The sequence below is a fragment of the Camelus dromedarius genome, chromosome 11, assembly GCF_036321535.1.
Source record: "Camelus dromedarius isolate mCamDro1 chromosome 11, mCamDro1.pat, whole genome shotgun sequence".
Classification (NCBI taxonomy): domain Eukaryota; kingdom Metazoa; phylum Chordata; class Mammalia; order Artiodactyla; family Camelidae; genus Camelus; species Camelus dromedarius.
The window spans coordinates 13,715,846-13,739,773 of NC_087446.1; the positions used below are offsets into that span (position 1 = coordinate 13,715,846).

Here is a 23,928-nt window from a genome sequence, read left to right on the forward strand (position 1 = left end):
TATAGGATATATATGTCCATGAATGACTGAAAAATTGTGCTGAACACTGGAATTTGACACAACATTGTAAAATGATTATAAATCAATAAAAAATGTTAAAAAAACATTTATAGGATATATATATACTAAAAATTACAAAATGCTGAGAACATAAATCAAAAAAGGACTGAATAAACAGACAGACATACTGTGTTCATGAATTGGAAGACTCTACGTAATGAAGATGTAAATTATTCAATAATTACGATAAAAATTCAAGCAGAATTTTCTATCTATATTTATATGTATATATATATATGTGTGTGTATATATATATACACACACATATATACAGAGAGAGAGAGAGAAAAGCAAAGACTGGTTCTAAAATGGAATAGTTAAAACAATTTTGAAAACAAAGAATAAAGGTGGCAGAAAAATACTGCCCAATTCTAAGACTCACTGTAAAGCCCCAGTACTCACTATTGTGTGGTATTAGCAAAAGAAGAGGTACATAAATCAATGGAAAAAATAAAGTTCAAAAATAGATCCAGAGAAAATGTTACCATTTGATTTTTGACCAAGATGCAAAAACAATAAGGGATAGTCTTTTCAAATGATATTGGAACCATAGGACATTCATTTGCAACAAAATGAATCTTTACATAAACTTCATACTTTATACAAAATGAACTCATAAAAGACCATAGATCTAAATATATAATGTACAACTATAAAACTTTCAGAAGAAAATATGAGAGAAAATCTTTATACCTAGGGTTAGGCAAAGAGTTCTTAACATATGACACCAAAATTATAATCCATAAGAGAAAAAAATTGATAAACTGGACTGGATCAAAATTTTTACAGTTTTGCTCTGTGAAAGACACTGTTAAGGGAATGAAACAGCAAGCTACAGAGTGGAAGAAAATAATTGCAAATCACACATCCAACAAAGGACTTATAATGAGAAATCACATATCCAACCAAGGACTTATAAAGAACTCAAAAAACTCAGCAATAGGAAAATGAACAAACCAATTTAAAAATGGGCTAACGACTTGAACAGACACATGATCAAAGACACGTGAATGGCAATTAGGCATATGAATATTTGGCCAGTAAGGAAATGCATATTAAAATTGAGAATATCATACCACTACACACCCCTTAGAATTGCTAAGATGAAAAATACCAACAATGCTCAGTGCTGCTGGAGCAACTAGAAGCCTCATAGCCCTGCTGATAAGAATATAAAATGGCAAAGATACTCTGGAAAACGGTTTGGAAGGGTTTTTTTGCAAAGTTAAACATATTTATCATATGACCCAGTAATTCCACTTCTGTATACTTAACCTAGAGAAATAAAAACATGTTCACACACACAAAAATCTATAAAGAAACTTTTGCAGCAGCTCTAGTCATAATTACTCCCTAATGGAAATTCAAATGTCCTTCAGTGGATGAATGGAAAACAAACTGATACATTTATAAAATAGAATGTTACTTACCAATTTTAAAAAAAATGAACTACTGACCCACACAATAACTTGGATGAATCTCAAGGAAGACAGTTGCCAAAAGTTACATGATTCCATTTATAGAACATTCTAGAAAAGAAAAAGAACTAGTGCTGGAGGATATATCAACCGTTATCAGGATTCATTGGTTGGGGGACGGGGAAAGGGCATGAAAGAGTTTTTGGGGTGTTTGAACTTTTCTGTACTGTGTTTACATGAATCTATACATGTGTAAAAATCCACAGAACTACACAGCAAGAAAGTCAGTAGATTATGCTATATTATGTTTTGTAAGCTACTTTTTTTCACTCAAAACTGCATCAAAACATATTTTTTCATCACTAAATGTAAATCTATCTCATTAACAAATGATTGATAAATGTATAGAGAAGCAGTTTCCGTGTGTGAGTTTGGGGGAGAAAGCTAGATTTAACTGGATTGAGGATGGAGTGGAAGATAAATGAGAAACAACATACATAACGACTCCTGCAACAAGCTTGGGTGTGATAAGAGAGTAACAGTGTATTTTCAAGAAGGGAAGGTTGGGTTGAGGGATTTTTTTTTTTTTTTTTTGCCCCAAGATAGGAGAAATTTTAATACAGTTAATCCTTAAAAGGAAGAAGCTAGTTGAGAAGGAGCGGTTGAAAATACAGGAGAAAGCAGATGCAGTATCAGTGGACTGAGCTCCCCCAGAACACTGGAGGAGCTGCATCCAGAATGCAGGCAGTGGGATGCGCCCTGGGTTTGGGGGAGATGTTTCTCCCATTAAAATACAGCAAGAGGGGAGAGGTGGGAAGATGAAGGACGTTAATGGGTTTGATGGTGGAAGTTGAGCAAGTTATCTTCTGATGGCTTCTATTTTCCCTGTGCAGAAGGAGATGAAGTCATCTCATGAGAGAGAGAGGATGGGGGAGGAAAGATGGGAGGTTCCAGAAGAACGGAGAAGGACTGAAACAGTTCTTGTAAAGAATGAGAGAAAAGTTGAAATGAAATGTGTACTAGGATTCCTCATCTTCACTGAGAGTTCAATGACAATTTTCTCTACTTCTAAGGGACAAAGGGTCTCATAAAATGTCTGGTAAGTAGCTTGTCAAAGATACTTATCTGCATTTAAAATAAAAGTATGTTTATACAGAAGCAACATTTACACGAGGATATCCAGTTTTGATGATCATAAAATTCCACAATTGAAATTTCACTCTGGACATGACCTTGATCATCTCTGAAGAGATCTTTAACAAAGGGAAGAGAAACGTATGAAATTACAATGTTAAGTTAGAGTAAATTATGATTCATTATTTCAAATTCAGTGTTGGTAGTTCCTGGATGTACAAGGTAGAATGGCCTTGCATACACCCTCTCAGAATAAATCCTTGTACTGCAAGTGTTTAAATCAGTGTCAGTGACTTGCGAAAGGAACAAAAGGATGAAACAGTCTCCAAAGAGACCTGAAAAAGTGAACAATCAAAAAAAAGGAAACTTTGTTCTCTGATCATCTTATAAAAGGACAATCATAATTTTTCAAGGATCTCCAGCACTTTCTTCTCCAGGAAGGAGATGTAAATGGATAACATCAAGGAAGTCTCTCGGGAATTTCCACATGAAAAATGACAAGATTCTCATTTGATTTGTAAGTGCCTCTCAGGAAAAGTTAAAAATGTACAAGAGTACCAGTGAAAGTTTACATACAAAATACCTAATAATAGTATTGAAAAAGGAAAGAAATACACTTGTTTTTATTGTTGTATTATTTAATTATTTTATTTTGGTAATGGAAAGGCAATTAGATTTGTTTACTTTTAGAGGAGGTACTGGGGACTGAACCCACCACCTCGTGCATGCTAAACATGCACTCTAACACTTGAGCTATACCCTCTCCCCTAGAAACATACTTTTTAAAAAAGCAATGGGTTAAGAGATAAGGGGCCTAGATTGTAGTTTCAATACCTAACCGCCCTCATCTATGTGAACTTGAGCAAGTCTCCTCAGCCACCTCTGAGCCTCAGTTTTCCCATCAAAAAATGAAGGTGGCTCTTGTATACCTACAACCAGATTAGAAAAGGACCTGTAATCCAAAACCTATAAGACACTGATGAAAGAAACTGAAGATGACACAAACAGATGGGAAGATATACCATGTTCTTGGATCGGAAGAATCAATATTGTTAAAATGGCCATACAAACCAAGGCAGTCTACAGATTCAGTGCAATCCCTAACAAATGACTAATGACATTTTTCACAGAACTGGAACAAAAGTTTTTTAAATTTGTATGGAAACATAAAAGACTCCAAATAGCCAAAACAATCTTGAGAAAGAAGAACAGAGCTGGAGGAATCATACACCTCAACTTCAGACTATATTACAAAGCCACAGTCAATCAATCAAAACAGGATGGTACTGGCACAAAAACAGACCCATCGATCAGTGGAACAGGATAGAAAGTCCAGGAATAAATACATGCACTTATGGTCAATTAATCTATGGCAAAGGAGGCAAGATCATACAGTGGAGAAAAGAGTCTCTTTAATAAGTGGTGGTGAGAAAACTGGACAGTTGCATGTAAAAGAATGAAATTACAGCATTCTCTAACACTATATACAAAAATACACTCAAAATGGATTAAAGACCTAAATGTAAGGTGGGATACTATAAAACTCAGAGGAAAATACAGGCAGAACAGTATATTTTGACATAATATACTCTTTGACAGCAATATTTTTTTGGATCCTTCTCCTAGAATAATGGAAATAAAAGCAAAAGTAAACAAATGGGACCTAATTAAACTTAAAAGCTTTTGCACAGCAAAGGAAAACATAAACAAAATGAAAAGACAACTTACAGAATGGGAGGAAATATTTGCAAATGACACAACTGACAAGGGACAAATCTCCAAAATATACAAACAGCTCATACAGCTTATATATATATATATACCCAATCAAAAAATGGGCAGAAGACCTAAACAGACATTTCTCCAAAGAAGACATCCAGATGGCCAACAGGCACATTAAAAGATGCTCAACATCACTAATTATTAGAGAAATGCAAATCAAAACTACAATGAGGTAGCACCTCACACTAGTCAGGATGGCCGTCATCAGAAAGTCTACAAATAATAAATGCTAGAGAAGTGTGGAGAAAAAGGAACCCTCTTACAGTGTTGATGGGAATGTAAATTAGTGCAGCCACTATGGAGGACAGTATGGAGGTTCCTTAAAAAACTAAAAATAGACTTACCATATGATCCAGCAATCCCATTCCTGGACATATATCAGGAGAAAAATATAATTCAAAAAGACATGTAATGTTCATAGCAGCACTACTTACAATAGCCAAGACATGGAAACCACCTAAATGTCCATCAACAGATGACTAGATAAAGAAGATGTGGTACATACACACACACACACACACACACACACACACACACACACACACACACACAGTGGAATATTATTCAGCCATAGAAAGAATAAAATAATGCCATTTGCAGCAATGTGGATGGACCTGGAGATTATCATATCGAGTGGCGTAAGTCAGACAAAGACAAATGTATGATATCACTTACATGTAGAATCTAAAAAAATGATACAAATCTTATTTACAAACAAAAATAGATGCATGGACAGAGAAAACAAACTATGGCTGCCAAAGGGGAAAGGGTGGGGAAGGGATAAATTAGGAGTTTGGGATTAACAGATACACATTACTATGTATAAAACAGATAAATGAGGACATACTGTATAGCACAGGGAACTATATTCAATTTCTTGTAATAACATACAATGGAAAAGAATGGGAAATAATATACATATGTATGTATATGTATAACTGAATCGCTTTACTGTACACATGAAACTAACACTGTAAATCAGCTACATTTCAATAAAAAAAAATTTTTTTAAATGTACATCAGTAAAAGAGAATCTCAATTCAGTTAGATTTCACATGGTACTGATTATTTCCAATGAGGTAAGTTTTTCCATAAGTATAGTATATGACCCTTTGGAAACTTAAAGGAGCAGGGATTTTTAGGAGTGATATCCTTGGATGTAAGGAGGCTAGCACTAAAACTATTCTTCCAGTTGTTCTATAATCCTATTGGTAATTCAAACCCATGGGGTCACCACAGTACTAATCTCCAATTAGAAGCACCCACAGTAATAATACTAAATCTTCCTGGTGAACACAACTGCCCTCTGTACATGTGACAACTGAGGTCTGATAAGATAACCTTCCACGTATAACATATGATCATTCCTATTAATCTTTCTTTTTATTGAATTATAGTCAGTTTACAATGTTGCATCAGTTTCTGGTGTACAGCACAAAGCTTCAGTCATATATGAATATACACATATTCATTTTCATATTATTTTTCACTGTAAGCTACTACAAGATATCAAATACAGTTCCCTGTGCTATACCATATAAACTTGTTTATCTGTTTTATATATACCAGTCAGTATCTGCAAATCTCGAACTCCCAATTTATCCCTTCCCACCCCCTTCCCCACTGGTAGCTATACTTAATAGGAAATTACATCAGTGTTTTGAGAGATTTCCATTGTGTCTCTGTCTATATACAAGTCAATTTTGTAAAATTCAGTGTGTGTCCTAGCAATGTTCTGACAACATATGTTACATGTATATATGTATATATTTATATGTGCACACATTTGTTTTCTTTCCTGACACCATACAGCCATTTTTTTTTAAGATTTTGTTTTTATTGAAGTACAGTCAATGACAATGTGTCCATTTCTGGTGCAAATAACTGATTTGACAAAAAAAGTTCATCTTCAAACCAGCAATTCTGTCATAAAAAGTACAATAAAATAAAATGAGTGTTTCTAAAAGATAGCAATTGTAAATTTTAATTGAATTATAATTGAATTTATAAAAACTGCAAACAATCTTGGCCCCCTGGCAAAAGAGCTTGTTATTGCAGGAACACCTCCTTCTAGAAATGGTTTTCCTAAAATCAAGTCTTCACCCTGGTCTCTAGGCTGTGACATCAGGAGGAGGTTCTGTGTCTTCTTCTAATACAACTTAAATGTTTCAAGTGTTTGGCCAGGGATATTTCTAGTATATTTATACTAAAATAAAAAAAAACAGCGAAGCAATTAGTCTATTTTCATAAGACCTGAATCCTAGAAGAATCAGAAATGACTTTAATGACGGCAACTTGTAAACTTCTCCGGCACGTTCTTTACTATAAGCGCTCCTTCATATTTCCTCAAATACTTCATTGGAAAATGTGGCTCCTAGTCCCATTTACAGCTTGCTGTAACTACTCTGGGTGTCCCTCAGTTCTTCCTATTTGGATCTTCTACCCAGAGTTGAGCTGCACAGTGTAAAATTCTATCTGGGAGTCACAGAATTGACAGCCATTTCAGTGGAAATCTGCCGTGCGCCACGTGCCGGTGGCAACATTACCGTGAAGGGGTTTCATGTTTCCTGATTTTCGCCCAGCTTTAATAGCGTTATATCTCATCTGATAAATAAGTATTGCAGAGTGAAACACAATACAATTAGGACAGCACCCCTTGGGACAGTGTGACTAGACATAAGTCATCAAGAAGAAATGGGGTTAAGACCAATGGCTGGAGGAAGTAAGGCTTATGTTGGCTCAGAAAGAAATAGTCAGATGCTCCCTGGTTTCTGGAGAACTGAGTTGAAGAATGCATGGAGGAGAGGTTGATAGGAGTGAATGGTACTATCTTTTTTTTTTTTTTAATTGAAGTTTACACTGCTGTGTTAATTTCTGGTGTATAGTATAGTGATTCAGTTATTTATATATATATAAAAATTATATATATATATATATATATATATATATATATATATTCATTTTCAGATTGTTTTCCATTGTAGCTTATTACAAGATATTGAATATAGTTCCCTGTGCTATACAGTAGGACCCTGTTGCTTACCTGTTTTATATATAGTAGGTAGTATCTGCAAACCCTGAACTCCTAATTTATTACTCCACCCCCACCCTTCCCCATCTGGTAACCATAAGTTTGTCTTCTGTGTCTGTGAGTCTGTTTCTTTTTTTGTAAGTAAGTTCATTTGTGTCATTTTTTAAATATTCCACATATAAGTGAAATCATGTGATATTTTTCTTTCTCTTTCTGGCTTACTCACTTAGTATGACAACCTCCAGGTCCATCTATGTTGCTGCAAATGGCATCAGTTTATTCCTTTTTATGGCTGAGTGGTATATACATATATACACACATACACACCACAACTTCTTTAACCAGTCATTTGTCGGTGGACATTCAGGTTGCATCCGTATCTTGGCTGTTGGAAATAGTGCTGCTGTGAACATTGGTATGCACGTATCTTTTCGAATTAGAGTTTCCTCCAGACAGAAACCCAGGAGTGGGATTGCTGGATCATGTGGTAAGTCTATTTTTAGTTTTTTAAGGAATCTTCATACTGTTTTCCATAGTGGCTGCACCAAACTACATTCCCATCAACAGTGTAGGAGGGTTCCCTTTTCTCCACACCCTCTGTAGCATTTATGGTTTGTGGACTTTTTAATGACAGCCATTCTGATCAGTGTGATGGCTATCTCAATGTAGTTTTGACTTGCATTTCTCTGATAATTAATGCTACTATCTCTTAAGTTCTATACAGCCATTAAGAGAAGACCTTGGTCAAGATTTGCCCTCTGGGGAAATGCAGAGTGGGGGCAAAATAATCATATGGCTAGAAAGCTGAGAAACACTAGCCTTTGCTGAAATCATAGGAATTGAGTTCCATTTGCACTTACTGAGATGAAGCAGTAAGCAAATTTGAAAAATCTAATTTTTACACCTTAGCCATTGTTATGTAAACAGCTAAAATATTATTATTTATAAATAGATTATAATCTATTACCATCATTTTTCACAGTGGAGTTCTCCAGATGACTTGAAAGCTGGACTACACTTGCAACACAAGAAAAAGAAATGTCTGTTTAAGAATAATTCTCAAAGTAGATTAGAAATTACATTAAAACAGAGCAAAATGAACATGAGAACAAATGAAAAATTAAAATATTGTCATAGTAATGATACCACAGAGACAAATGCCCGCATTTTCAGGCAAGAGGAGGGTGAGGAAGGAGGTCTACAGTGGCCACCTGAAGGCATCCTTGCCCTGGTCTCCTTTGCCTGCATTTGGGGATTTGAGGGGCACCTGGTAGGCTCTCCAGGTCAACATCTCTACTCCATCCTGTCCTGGTCCCTTCATCCATCCCTGGAAATTAATGCTACTGGGCTAGGGCTTTCTCATAGTTATTTGAAAAATATGAACATTTGTTAGGGAAAGACCATACAATTATACAGCTATTTTTATCAGGAGTAGATCAGTGTGTTACATCTTTCCTAAGATAGAAAAGCTGAGTGAATTGCGGGGGAGAATGTTTAACTATTTTATTGAGGGGCTTGGTGGTGAAGAAGAGCTGGGAGGAGAATGAGGTCTGACGTCCTGGGCCTGGCCGGATCCCTCCAGCCTCTCAGTGGCCAAAAGCGACAGGTGGCTGTTTTAGAGCTCATGATCCACCGCAAACCTGCACATTTAGTAAGGCTCATGACAAGGGCAAAGGAAAGCGATGCAGATAAGACCCAGCTGAAAGCAAGGTTGGAATCCAGAATCTCTCTTGGGCATGTATGATTCTCTAGCATTGGCTCAAAGACAGAAAGAAGGAGAAATGGATCCAAGATATTAGTCGATCACTTAGCATCTGATCTCTCCCACCCCTCATCAGATCATACCCAACATGGCACTTACCAAGACAGAGCAGTTTATTTTATATTACGTTATCCTGTTTAATACACAACATCAACCCTACAGTTGTACAGGACATGGTCTCCATTTTAAAAAGAGGAAATTGAGAATTGGAAAGATTAAGTCACTTGCCCTAAATTACAGAGAGAGTGAGTGATCATGCTTGGATTTGAGCCTGGCCACAGTATCCATGCTCTTAACTACTCCAGTATTCTGCTCCAAGCTGTGCAAAAACATGGCATTTTCTCCTTCATTTCAATTTTCTTTTTACTTCTCTGCTTAAGCGATTTCATTTTCTTCCAGAGAGAGTAAAAACAGTCTTGGATCAACAAGATGAAGAAAGTAAATTACTTTAACTTAAAACCACACCTTTATATTGATGGACTGATGGCCTTTCAGACTAACTCGTCATGATATTAGGTTTAGCACATTTTGTACTGAGCATCTTTTCTAGGTAAGTGAAGGTAACCCAGTGATGGGAGCTGACTCTGTACGGTTATGCAGTTTGCTTCCTCTTCCCTCCCATCTCCATCAGAACTGGGTCATTAATGTGGTGAAACAGCTATAGAGTCTTGCTCTGTACACGCTGCTGAACGGACCAGTAAATCACTGTGAGACACTCTTACCAGGTGCTCATTTTGTGCTCTTTTCCAAAGAATCAGTAGTTTAGGGCCGCCATAAGCCTTTCTGCACATTTAAATCAACAACTGGACATTGTTTCAGGTCTGAACTAGGTAAAAAAAATTCTTTGTCTCCACTGAACTTGGCCTTTACTTCAGCGCCATTAGACGTATTGATCCAAATCGCTGTTTCATGTAAACAATTAGTTTGGCTTTGTTGTCAGTCCATGTGGCTGCAATTTTAATGGCTATCAGTATCTTCATATATTGAAATCAAATGAGATTTGATTATGAGAGAATAGTCTAGATAGCCATCATGAGTAAAAAAAAAAAACATTTAAATGGTAAGTGCTAATATAATCTAAATTTGCTGTCATTTTGTGGTATGTCAATAATAGACACTTACAGTTATATTATTTGGTGAGTAAGCATTAGGAAATTCGATCTTAAAATAATATTTCAACATTAAACTTTTTCAAGCTATTAAGATCTTTTGTGTTGGGAACTACTAATGCTCCTCTAAATGTGTCAGCGCTTGTAAGTGCTCTGAAGATGAAGAACGCTCTCACGGCCAAGTCGCATCTTTCAAAATCCTCCTTTAAAGGGAAAAATGGCTTTCTCTGCCCCCTGAATCAGACTTTACAAATAGCTTTTAAGAGACTTAACAATATCATGAAACATAACATCCATGTTATCATTAATACTAATGGCAATAAATGAGCTTGTCATGTGTGGTCCTACCATCCCATAAAAAAAATGACTTTATAATTCAAAAACCAGTCTCCATCCTTCAGGTATAAGCATGTCTCCCATAAGAAAAAAAAAAAAGTTTGTGGTTTTATAAAGACTTTGTCTACACATAAAAAGAGAGAACAGAGATGCGTATCATCATCCAAATACTCAGAACTTTTCTGTGATGGTTTGTTTTTGGTTTGGGGAGGCGGAGGGAGAGTTGGCTTATTTTGGGTCTTGATTTATTGAACCCACTGCCTCACAACCCCACCTGACTTCTGAAAGTGTAAGTGGCTCATGTCTGCTACTACAAGAGAGATGATGCCCAATCAGTAATCAGGGTTAGGAGTTCTGGGTCTGTTCCTTACTGCACAACAATCATGCTTATCTGCCTTACCTGCCTACATAAGTACCTTATCTAATTCTTTGATCTCTTTAAAATAAGTACATTTATCTCATTCCCATCCTGAAGGAGAGCTAGAAATTCACACAGCCATGTATCTATCTAGGTGGAGCTCAACACACAACTCCACTCAACCACCACCACGCTCATGGAACACAAACTTACCTTAAATAGACCATGTTTAAATGAAAGCTTTTCTGTCCCATTTCCACTTCTCTGTAACCAATGAATGTAAATCGGATTGAAAGAGCGTGTCATGAAAATGAGACATAATCTCTTTGTCAACATAAATTAATCATAATTTATTTTGCCAAATACATCCTGAATACATTTATTCATTCACTGAACACTTAATGATGGAATACTAGGTAACAAGGCACAATTCTACGTCATGGGTACACAGAGATACAAGGTACAGTTCTGTTATTGTCCTCAAAAAATTTACATGTTCAGGTTAAGTGCATTAATAAAGGAGTATACAAGTCCTCAAAAATAAAAAAAAAAAAAACTAGGAAAGCTTCTTGAATGAGGTGGGGTATCAAAGGAAGGATTCTCAAAACAGGCAGTGCCTAACCAAGATCTGAAGTTGGAGAAAAAGTTATCTAGAAAAAGAAGCAGAGTGTGAGTACTTAAGATAAATCAAACAGTATGAAAAGGACGAGGCATAAAACCAAATGAGATTTGCTCTTAGTATGATACAGTGTACAAAGCAGGACATGAAGACAGGAAATAAGGATGGAGTTAGGAAAGATCTGATAGGAAAGGACCTTCCCGTGTGAATGAGTATGGGTTTATCCTAAGAGAAAAGGAAATCGCGGTATTGGAGAGTTTTACAAAGAGAGACTATGATTAGGTATGCTTTTTCGGAGTCTATTTCTGACATCATTACGAAGGATGGATTTGATGGCAGGTTATTGTAAGATACTAGCTGAGAAATAAGGACCCATCCCAAGGCAGTGATGTGGACACGGAAAGTGGAGAGGAGATGGTGAGAAGACTTGGTGAGCTTTTGGATGAAAGCAGCAAAGGCAGGGTACAAGTTATTAATTGTTAAGCCACCAGGCTTGGGTGACTGTAGGGGAGTCTGGTGTTATTCACAATGATAGGCAATATAGAAACAGAAGCAACTGTGATGGGAAGTGGTGAGTATTAACAGTTGGATATATGACACTTGTGGGATATCCAATGACTCCCTAAGACTGGAGTTCAGGAGAAATATCTGAGATAAAAATATGAATTTAGGAACCTTTGATATATAGGTCTGAATATAATCATTCGAAGAAATTATAGAGAGAGAAAAGAAAAAAAATACCAAGGTCACATAAATTCTAGAGAGCACTAACCACTAAATAATGCTCGGAGGAAGACCTAAAAGTACCACTGAGGAATGGTGAGTCAGATAGGAGACAGGCTAGAAACCAATGCTCCCCACGCAAGTCACTGAGGGGGATTTTCAAAATTCAGAAAGAGATCAAATTAGATAAATGCTATAAGTATTCACTGATAAGAAAAAGATAACTGGTCACCTCAATTATGTTCAACAGTAGGATGACAGGATAAAGAGATGGTAGAGAAGTAGATGAGAAACAAAGAAGTCTGAATGTGGATGATGCATCCCAGAATTTTTACAAGGTGCTAGTCAGGGTGTGATCTCCAGTAGAATATGCAATCTCCACGGTGCTAGGCATGTGTGATCTCAAATATACATACACTTTCGCTTCTCAAATGCCAAAGAAGAAGACAGGTTTGTCCTGTGCCTTAAATCCTGCTTGTAAATCAGCTGTGTCAATCCTTTCCTATTACTACGGCCATTCCCATGTGCACAAGGCATTTTACTAAGAAGTGAAAACACAGCCCACCAGCAAGGCATCTGGGCTGTACAGCATCTGGCAATCAGTTGGAAGGACTTTGCCACCGAGCTGATTGGTAGTTCAAGGCCATCCCTAGTCACCCTTCAGTTCCCAGTGGTGGCAAAGCCTGTTTTAGATTTTAAGTCCCCGGGTTTGCAGGGCTCCTGGAGAGCAACCTGAGTTTTGAATAAATGAGCTCTGTGGAAGTTCATTCTGGAAGTGCCTAAGTTGACTAGGTGTCTTGCCTGGGTGCCAAGAAATTAAATGCGAAAAGAGGAGACCAGAACTATTGCTGTGTTGTTTTCATTTACTTAATGTATTTATTTCATCTCTAGTAGCTTTTATGGCAGGCACCATCCCCTGGTGCTAGGCTGGTGAGGATCTGCAACAGATAAAGCAGTAAACAAAACAGACAAATGTCTGTGCCTTCAAGGGACTCACATTTTAATGGGAGAGGGGGAACCACATTAACACAACAAATAAGTAAGATATTGGTATGACAGACAGTGAAAGACCTCTGGTAAAAAAGTAAAGCAGGAAAGGGGTACTGAAGCTTTTGGGGGGAGAAAGATGAAATATTAACTAGGAGAGTCAGCGAGGGCTTCACTAAGAGGGTTAACATTTGAGCAAAAACCTAAAATTGAGGGATTAAGCCATGGAGCTATGGAGAAAGGGTATTTCAGGCAAAAACTAAACAAAACAAAACATTTTTTGGTGAGCAAATGCCTGATATCTTTTTGGAACAGGAAGGAGACTACGATGGCTGGAGAGAGACAAATAGAGGAAAGTGGTGAGAGATGGTATCAGAGACGCCATGGGGGAGAGAAGACAGGAGAACCTTGGCATTTGTGAGGACTACATGGAGTGATTTTGAACAGGAAAAACTGATTCTGGAGTTCTAAGGGGCTCTTCATTGAAAAAAGACATCTTAAAACATATCATCTTCCTATCTGTCTACCCTTTCTTTAGAGGGTGGTGTTTCTGCAAATGACTTCTCTGATCCTCTCGGTCCCATCATAGGAACCCTTCCTTCTCGAACACTAGAGAAAATGACCACACACTTCTCTGAGAATGAAGAGGCATCTTCAGAAGATGCACCACTTGTGGCATCCAGAAAGACCAACGGTAAGAACAACGTGGAAATCTGAAATAAACTTTTCCAGAGCTGGAGGAGAGAATAAGGCACTGAAATCAGCTTCTGTGTTTCTTAGTAATACATTCACTAGGAAAAAGACAGCTTTCACACGAGAATTTTTAAGATAAGCTAAAACCTTCACTCCTCTGCAACTAAAATACTACCCAGTAAATATCATCTCCTGAAACAGAACGTAGTTCTTTGGGCAAAGGAAGACAAGAAACACTGAAGAAAGTTAAGCTCTCTGTGGTTGTTTCACATAATTTTTTTTTAACCATTCATATTATTGGGTTACCTTTTAGTTGTCTTTCTGAAGTGATCTTTTCAACTGAAGTTTATATATCATGAAGGTTCACAGAGAAGTAAAGAGTGAGGAGAGTTAAGTAAAACGAATCTGGTACCACTATCACAATGGTGGCCGCACCTATCAGAATCAGCGCAGGGTTTTATACAATGTGCAATCACAGACCTGGAAACCTGGGTTTTCATCCTGACTGTGCTGTTAACTGGCACTTTACTATTTAAAGTAAATACTTTACTATCTACCATTCACTGGAACATAGTTCTTTCGCCTGTATAGTAAGCAGCCAGATGGACAATCACTGTAACTTCTCTTGTTAAGGACATCTATGAAAATCAGCTGCCATGGATAAGAGCTGGGTCCAGGTTCTCTAACAATTACTCCCTGCTCAGTAATTTGTTAGTCAGAGATGTTAATTACATAGCATTGTACCCCCTTACCCCTTTTTCCCATAGGCATTACAAACAAACCACAGAACTCTGTCCTCTTGAGTCAGTCAGAACTCAGAGGTGGTCAGAATTTTTTTTTTTTTTAATTTCTTTTGCATAGTGACTCAAGCAATCATGACCAAATGACTGGCGATGACACTCAAGTTGTAAACAGCTTGCTACCTTATCATTAGGAGAATGACTACATTGAAGCCGACAGTTCCTAGTACAGCTAAGAAGAGCGTTCACATCCTGGAAGTCAATTTCTCCCATCCCTAAAGGGTTCGAACATTGTCATCAGTTCTGCCAGCATAAAGTAGCCGCTGTTACCCTGGGTATAATCAATTGGATCAATTAGCTTTTCAGCCAAAGAGGCCTGAATATATAGAATTCATTTCCCTTCTTTATAAAGCCAGCTTCTATCCTGAGAGGAGAGTCTTCTGTAAGAGAGGCAAACTCAGACATTCAACAAGTAGAGACAATCAGTGACTTCTCGATCTTTGTTCCCACTCACCCACTTTCTTATTACCCAAGCTTGCAGGAACTTAGATCAAGAAATTTGGTTTGTTTCAGTTCTAATGAAAAGTCCTAACAATGTTATTTAGACAACTGATGAACTTTAATCTGATGACAGCTTGTGACCCACAAATTGCTGTTTAAATTAAAATGCATTCAAAATGAAACTGGAAAGACAACCACAATATTAAACTTGCAATCTACTGTGAAAAACACCTATCAGAAGCATTATATTAAATATGAATATGATTAATTTCTACACAGCATCTTCCAATTGAAATCTGAAGATAGCCTTCAGTGCATTGCCTTACTAAATTCAAATTGGTTAATTTTTTTTTTTTTTTGCAAATTAAGAAGTCAAATTAGAGATGGATTGGTTTGTCTTTGGTAATACACTCTTTGGCAGAGCTCCAGGTATAATCTAGAGCTACAGACTTCTAGGTTTTTCCTTTGACGAACAATAGTCTTCTATTTTCCTCATCCCAAATCTTCATCTACAATAAAATTAGAAATGTTTTCCACCTGCTTAATTTTATTTACACTTTAAAGCTATAATTACTCAAGACATATTAATAAAGTTATCTTTAGAAATGTTATATATTCATTTAAAAAATTAACTACACTAATATTTTTGATAGATCAGCTAAATCATTCCTAAACTTCATAGGAATTGAGGTGTTTTTTTTTGGTGGGGGGGGGATGAATGTTTGTATCAGAGCTATAATTAAACAATAATGTAAATAAAACTCAATACATATGTTTTAATCTCATATTTCAACATTAAAGAATTGTATGTGATAATAAAAGAATTCACTGTAACTGTTTGCAAATAATTTAATGACCAAGTCATAGCTATTTGCTATTTTTCAAGAGGTGCCAAAGAATTATTGAAAATTCCACAATATAACATAATTATAACAATTAATATGTATACTTAATTATAGCCTAAATGTTCCTATACATTACTTGTTCAAGAAATTTACAATACATTAAAATAGCATTAGCTAGAAATAAGAAAGTACCATATTTCATTCTCATTATTGCCCACATAGAAAAGGATCCACCCACTCTTTTCAAGAGATAGCACAAAAATTGTAATTTTGCACCCATTATTTTTATTCGCTATCCCTGGGACACAGTACATACTCCACAAATGTTGGTTGAAGGAATGAATGAATATGTGCTGCTGGGTGGCAGGCAGACTCAGGGAGAACACATAGTCTTTGACAGCGACAGGACTACTGCATGGACAACTGCTGTCGCAGTAGGGTTTCTAAAATCTCTCTGCCATATTCTATTTTGGTTCATGTGTGTATAAAAATGATAAAGGATTCAGTCCAGCAAGTCCTTGCATTACATGGAGGCTGCATGTAGCCAAAAAGCAGGGTCTGTAAGTGACATCGCATATGAAATTCCCCAGGTACTTCCTAAGGTTTGCTTCCATATGAAACCTGGTACTGGTTCTGCTATCAAAAATATTTATATCTGGGAGTCCGTCTCACTGTCACTCTTGGCTGGACCTCATCAAATCTGTCCCAGGGACAGTGCCTTCCCCAGTGTATTCAGCTTTAAAACTGTGATTGGGTTTTTGTCTAGTGCCCCGGGAACCCGACCGTGATGCTGAAAGAGAAGAGAGGGTCCTATTTAAAAATCTTTCGTTCCTCTTATTGGTTTAGAAAATTCGACTGACAAGAGCAGGGGCCAAAGGAGCCCGGAGCGGCATCATTAATACGAATCGTGTATTGGGATCTTTGGGGCGGAAATGTGGTCCATCAGGTTACAGCCAATGCATCCCTGTGAGCTCTCGCTAAACCAAGAGACCTTGTGGATGTAGCCGCTGCAGTAGAAAAGGTTACATCCAGCAGGATGTCTTGTCTGTCTCCGGAAAATTTGGCAGTCAAGTGCAGAGCCCAGAAACAGGCTCTGGGAGTCTAGATGGAGGAGAGGGGTGGGGGAAGCAAACCTGTATCCGTATGGAAAACGTTCACTGTTAATCATGCAAGGTAAGGAAAAATCAGGAGCTGATTTTAGCTTAAGTTTTCTACCTCAGTCTTCCAACAGGTGCATGACTCCCTCACCCCTTCCCGGTCACTCCTGTCCTGCTTTGCCTTTTTAAGGCTTTCCTTGCGAGGCAAGCTTTTCCGAGAGTCCCCAGGCATGTGCAGGCGCCCATCTCACCCACAGCTCCGGCTCTGCGCCCGGCCACCTCTTACCTGCAGCGTGAAGACTAAGCAGAAGCAGGCACAGCGCAGGGAAGCCGACCGCTCTCCGCATAGTGTTTGCATCGAGAGGCGGAGGAGCAACTCCGCCACGACGCCCCTTCAGGCCAAGTGTTACTGGAAGGAGCCCCCGCCAAGTGTCCCCGGGTCTCCGGGCTTCATGCCCAGGTCCCCGGCTGGGGCGGGCAGGGCGGTCTGCGGCGCCGACAGGAGGAAGCACCGGCTTCGTCTCCGCAGGGGAGGAGGAGAGGCAGAGGCAGAGGAGGCGGCGGCGGCGGCGCGGGGCGGGGGCCGAGGCGCTCGGAGCGGCCGCTGCTCGGCCTTCTGGAAGCTCCGCAGCCGCGGCGCGGAAGGCGGCGCGGGAACTCCCGCGCCAGCCCTGGAGCCCGGGGCCAGCGCAGCGCGAGCAGCAGCTCCGACGCGCCGCGGCTACTGAGCATGCCCGGCGCTGGCCCTCGCGCCGCACGGGAGTTTCAAAGTGAAATTCCACTTCTCCGGGTCTTAGCGGCGGCTGCGGGGGGAGCAGGCTTCTCCGCGGGGAGGGGGGGAGAGCTTCTTGGAGGCGGTTATCAGGGATACAGCATCCGCCAAAAACCTGGGAATGGGGTGGGACTAGTTGAGGGCCTGACCTGAGGAACCAGAGGAGGGAGAGAGCCTGACAAAGTGTCAACCTCCAAACGCGCCCTGCTCTTCCCCAAATCTTGGTTGACACGTGGACAGAGCTCCCCGCTGGGAGCTGACCTTTCCTGGCCTGCAGATCGCCCAGCTTCTCCAGGCTGCCCACGAGAAGAGAGCACAGGTGTCTTCCGCTGAGCATCCTGGGTTGCCAGGCAAAGCGTTCAGGGGGAGGGCAGCCTGCTGGGTGTAAGCGGTAAACGCGCATCCTCGGGGTGCCTTCTAACACTTCCCCCTTTTCTTTCTCTTTTCCCATCTCAGCAGCGCAGTCCCCGTTTTTAAACTTTCTCCTGACTCAAGTTCAAAGTCTGTGACCGCAGTGACAGAAAGAATTCAGGCCATACTCGTAGATTAGTAGAATATATCCATGTAATCGGGAAAAAAAGAAGGCACCGTTTTGTTTTCTGGAGATAATTATCTCCAGTCTCCATTTTACTTTCTAAGGTGAAAGGTAATAGAATTACTTCTGTAACCAGCTCTTCCTGTTCAGCTCTGCATCTTTAGGGAGGGACAACAGTCTAATATAGGTGCTGTTCCCCTGCATCTAAGACATTGGAGTGTGGAGATCCTTCTGTTAGTCCAGTGGCCAATGACTCCTGGTCATGAAGTCCTTGGCCAGACTTCTCTCCCTTAACCATCCCAGAAGCTCTACCCTTTCTGCCTCTGTGTCTTCATGGGATGCGGTCACCCCTTCCCCAATTACTCAAACTTGCTTCACCACCACTCTCAAGCTTACAAGGATCTAACCTTGGTCTCACTTGTCCAGAAAGCCCTGGGCTAACTCTAGATGACATTGACATTCTCTTCCACACGTGACTGTATACACAACGTCTGCTTGGCATGGCCTCATACTTTTCTTTCAGATATTCATTTGTCTGTGGCTCATCTTATGACACAGCTGAAGGCTCTGTAAGGACTCCTGCATCTCCGTATCACTTAAATTGAATAAAAGTCGTTCTAGGCAAATAAGAGGTACTGGTAAGTGCTTGTTGAATTGAACCGCGTATCTCATTCAATGCCTTCCTCATCCATCCACTGTGAATTGGGACAACTAATGGGAAATATGCTACCTACAAGAGCCAAAATTAGGCAGGTTCTCATAGGATCTGAGAGCCCAGGTAATGTCATTTCCTTTATAATTTATTTTATCTCTAGCACTGAGAGACAAGGCTAGGAACTGCACTCCAACAGGAGAGAGAAGGGGGAGAATGAAATGCATTTTTAAAACTCTGACAGGACTTCTATGCTGAAAATAGAGATTTCTGCAACTTGGCTCTCCTGGCTTCTCCACCTCCCCACATAAGTGTGTCACGCACCATTTCTGTGGCACAACCATTTCACCCCAAAACTCTCTAAGCTGCGACCTCTTTTTCTACTCCAAATTCATCTTTTCCCCAGTCTCCTTTCCCCCACAACATTGATCAGTTTCTAACATACCCAAAGAATTACTTAGTACATTTATCATTTATTGTCGGTTTCCCTACCACTACCCCTTTCCCATAATGGGATCCAACCTCTATAATGGCAAGTATCTTTAACAACTTTATTGACTGATGGGTACCAACTGACTAGAGCAGTGCCTCACGCAAAATCGGTGCTCAAAACCTTGAATAAATTAAAAGTAATTAGTTGATAGAATTCAATACTATTACCCCGACTCTTTGGAATTCTTACTAAATAGATATTTGAGCTAACTTATTTACCAGTGTTTAAAACTTAGAGGAGTAACCCTTCTCATCTAACATCAGGGAATTGCTGCAGGTCTCCAAGAAGAAAATGCACATATGGTAATGAAACAATGCTGCCTTAATGCCCTGAACCCTTTGTTTTCCCACAGATAATTTCATTTACTTGGGGGCACATTTAAAGCTTCAAATAATGTAATAATTGGCTGTGACTTTGCCAATAAGCAGTCGGCTAGCTATTTATTTTGCCCAGGGGTGCAGGGAGCTGAATTATTAAACTGAGCATGAAAATCCCCTTATCAGCAAAATTTCCAATTTCTAATAAGACTAGATATACTACCAGAATAGTTCAACATGGTAAAAATAACCTCAAGCGAGATGTAATTTTGGTGACTGGACATTCATTATTAATATACCTGAAAAAGATAAAGGAGCAAAAAAAAAAAAATCATATCCCTTGGTGAGTTGACCTAATACACCTTCAATAGATTTGATCCCATGACACATGAAGTCAAAGGACAGTGAGTGAACTAGCCAATTAGTGAAAAAAATCAAGCCCTTAATTCTTTGAAAAATATTGTTTGCGAGCCTAGAGATGCTGCTTCCGCTTGACTCTGTGATCTGACACAAGTGAAGGCAATTTGGTGCTTTAAAGAAGAACCTCGGTTAACAAACTACGCCAAGGTTTTAAAAAGATATTTCCAATGTAAAGCAGCAGGGAAATTTACAAGAGAGAGCCACGCAGCTGAGTACCGGTCTACAGAGCTGTGTCCTAAGGGGAATCATTTACATTTTGAAAGAGAAACAGAAAACCAGCATCATGTGGACTTTTTTTCCCCCAGCATGTGCATAATCTCTGTTTCCCCTGAGGTGAGAGTCAGGAAAAATTTATACAGCCTTTCAGAGCCTGTCCCCAAACCAAATATAACCAACATGAGCCTCCACATTGATTTATCTGTAAGTGGATGAAAACCATTCATGTTGGCCATCGTTCCCCAGGACACTTTTTTTTTAATTGAAGTATAATCAGTTTAGAATGTGTCGATTTCTGGTGTACAGCATAATGTTTCAGTCCTGCATATACATGCATATATTTGTTTTCATATTCTTTTTTATTATAGGTTATTATAAGATATTGAATATAGTTCCCTGTGCTATTCAGCAGAAACTTGTTTATTTAATATACAGTAGTTAATATCTGCCAATCTTGAACTCCCAATTTATCCCTTCCCACCCCCTTCCCCCCAGTAACCATTAGTTCGTTTTCTATGTCTGTGAGTCTGTTTTGTAAATAAGTTCATTTGTGTCCTCTTTTTTCTTTTAAAATTTTATTTTTTTTTAAGATTTCACATATGAGTGATATACTGTATTTTTCTTTCTCTTTCTGGCTTACTTCACTTAGAATGATGATCTCCAGATCCATCCATGTTGCTACAAATGGCATTATTGTATTATTTTTTTGGCTGAGTAGTATTCCATTGTATAAATATACTACAGCTGCTTATCCAGTCATCTGTTGATGGACATTTAGGTTGTTTCCATGTCTTGGCTATTATATACAGTGCTGCTATGAGCACTAGGGGGCATATATCCAGAGGGAACTTTTCTAATTAAGTTCCCTCTGGATATATGCCCAGGAATGGGATTGCTGGATCATATGGTAAATTTATTTCCTAGGACACTTTAAATAAAGCAATTGGATCTACTGACTGTTCGAGTTTCCTATTCAAATTATTTAGATGATTATTATTATTAAAATATGAGAGCTACCATTGATTAGTGCTTCCTCTGTGTCAGACTCTGTTCTAAGCATACGGATGTCCCATTTAAACTTTGTAACAGCCCTACAAGGAGGCATTACCATTATCTCAGTTTAGAGATGAGACAATTGAAGCACAGAGAAGTAACTTGCCCAAAGCCAAGTAGTAGGTAACCAGCCAAAAGGTAAACTGGTAGAGTCAGGACGCACAGTCAGATAACTTGACATCAAACCACCATGATATACTACTTCACATATAATAAACACAAATCCTGTCAGTTGTAGGTGGCTCATGAGAATTAGATCAGAGCAGGATACATGGACCCTAGACCTGGCAGTAAAGCTCTGTGGTGAGAAACAGCCATAGGAGGCTGTCCCCCATAGGATGAGGCAGTGGACGCTAGGGTCTAGCACCTAGTAGACAAGACCAACAGCAAGTAGAATCATGCTCAGATCCTATTAAAGCAAGCTGAAGGTAAAGCAGAGCAGAACAGAGGAGATTCTTCTCTGGAGGGTGGCGGTGGAAGTGAGGGTGTGTAGCAAGCAAGAAATTATGAGTGGAGAACAGTAAGTGAGCTCAGGCCGGCTGGATGAGTAGGTTCCAACTGCTCTGCGTGAAGAGAGAGGCCGTGGGACTGTGTGAGCCCATGCAAGAGACATGAAATAGTGAAATGAATACAAGGAACTCCTGAACATGTACAGGAACTGTAGGTGACAGTGACCAACACCTTACTGAGATCTGTAACGTGCTTGTACCCTGCCCCATCCTTCAACAGAGCCACTTCAGCCATCACAAAGTCTCTGTCCTTTTGCCTGAGCGTATCTATGTATAAGAGGGGGAAAGAAGAGAAATAATTTACTTCTACAAGCTAAAGAACTGATGTGAAGGAAGCCGTGTTCAGAATGGAATGGCTCAGAATCAAAAGGAGTGAGTTGGAAATTTCTGGGCAGATACGTTCAGATGAGTGGATTCACCATTAATTTTTTAGAAGTATTTTCCCAACCACAAAAAAAGCAGAACAATCTACCCTTCTGCCCGAGCGTACAGTGAGGAAAACAGTGAAGGGCGCCAGGAAGCCAGCACTCAAATTTACAAAACACAAATTATTCAAATTGTGCTCTCACAAGAGCCCGGGAGGTGTTATCCTCCTTTTGTGATAGCGGAAAGAACTGAAACTCAGTGAGGCTAGTAACCAGCCCATGGTCATCCAGCTAGTAAGTAGTGAAGCTGGAATTAGAACTCAGAATTGGTGACCCAGAGCACCACGCTGTTATCAACGTGGCTGTACCGCCTCCCTGATGAATGGACGGACTTAAACTTCGAGGTTTAAATGGAAAAGGTAATGTTTCTAACTCAAGAAACAGACTTCAATCAAGATGGTTAATGACAATTAAATTGTACAAAGTAGCCCAGTTCTAGGTTTGTTAAGATTTATCTGTTTGAACTGTTTGATATACACACACACACACACAAACACAAACACACAAAGACAGCGATATGTTTTCTGAGAAAAAAATTAGGTACCCAAAGTAAGACATACATTCTTCCGTACCTATGTGAAATATGCTGTCCTACTAAAATACAAAGATAGAAAGATAAAATAAAATCAAAGATAGAAAGGCTATGGGTACCTATAGATTCTGCTTATTGCTTCATCATTAAAATCTGACTGGAAACGAAGTACAAACCTTGCTTGGAGCTAGCCCTTGGTACCAGTGTATTGTTCTGTCATCTACCCTGGCACTGAAAAGGTCAGATTCATCCAAGATGTCGGTAATAGATTTACAGACCGCTGACTCTTCTGCATTAGCTCTCCGTTGGTCCCAAGACACTGATCAGGCTGCACTTACACCATCCATCATCCCGAGCAGCGCACGGATGTGAGAGCCCTCGATTATGGCTTAGACCAGCTTCTTGGGGCCAGTCAAATGCATTTGCTTCATTCCTTGATCATTCTTTTGGTTTTTCTTGAACGAGGATGTTATGGAACAACTCATTCACCCCAAAGCCCAAAGACACTAAGACTATCCCAGGGAATGTAGCTATGGCGTCATTAGATCATTTAATCCCCCTCCATTTCTGTTACATTATTTTCTCGCATGACAATAAGATGATGTGAAAGAACATCTCCCAAATATGGGCCCTCGTGCCTCTCTCACTGACTGCCTGCCCTTGGAAACTAAAAGTCCTGGTCATGGTTCTATCTTATATTCCCTTCTTTCCCTCATTCTTGCAGCTGTATGTCTCCAGGAGAGAAGAGGAAAATCCATCAGTCTATGGTTTGGGGTTGAGAAACACTCTTAGATTAAAATATTCCTTGG

At 39.2% G+C, this 23,928-nt stretch overlaps 1 protein-coding gene across 2 annotated transcripts in view; it reads right to left on the reverse strand.

The window, feature by feature from the left end:
* PTPRR (protein tyrosine phosphatase receptor type R) overlaps nt 1-17,779 on the reverse strand; it is a 228,625-nt gene extending 210,846 nt beyond the window's left edge. The window contains exon 1 of one of the 2 annotated variants that reach the window (XM_010988223.3): nt 17,482-17,771. In XM_010988223.3, coding sequence (XP_010986525.3) covers nt 17,482-17,542 — 61 coding nt within the window. In that variant the 5' untranslated portion in view covers nt 17,543-17,771. Of the gene's footprint in view, nt 1-17,481 lie in introns of both variants that reach the window. The other variant, XM_031463125.2, reaches the window with a different exon arrangement.
* Nucleotides 17,780-23,928: the final 6,149 nt, after the last annotated feature.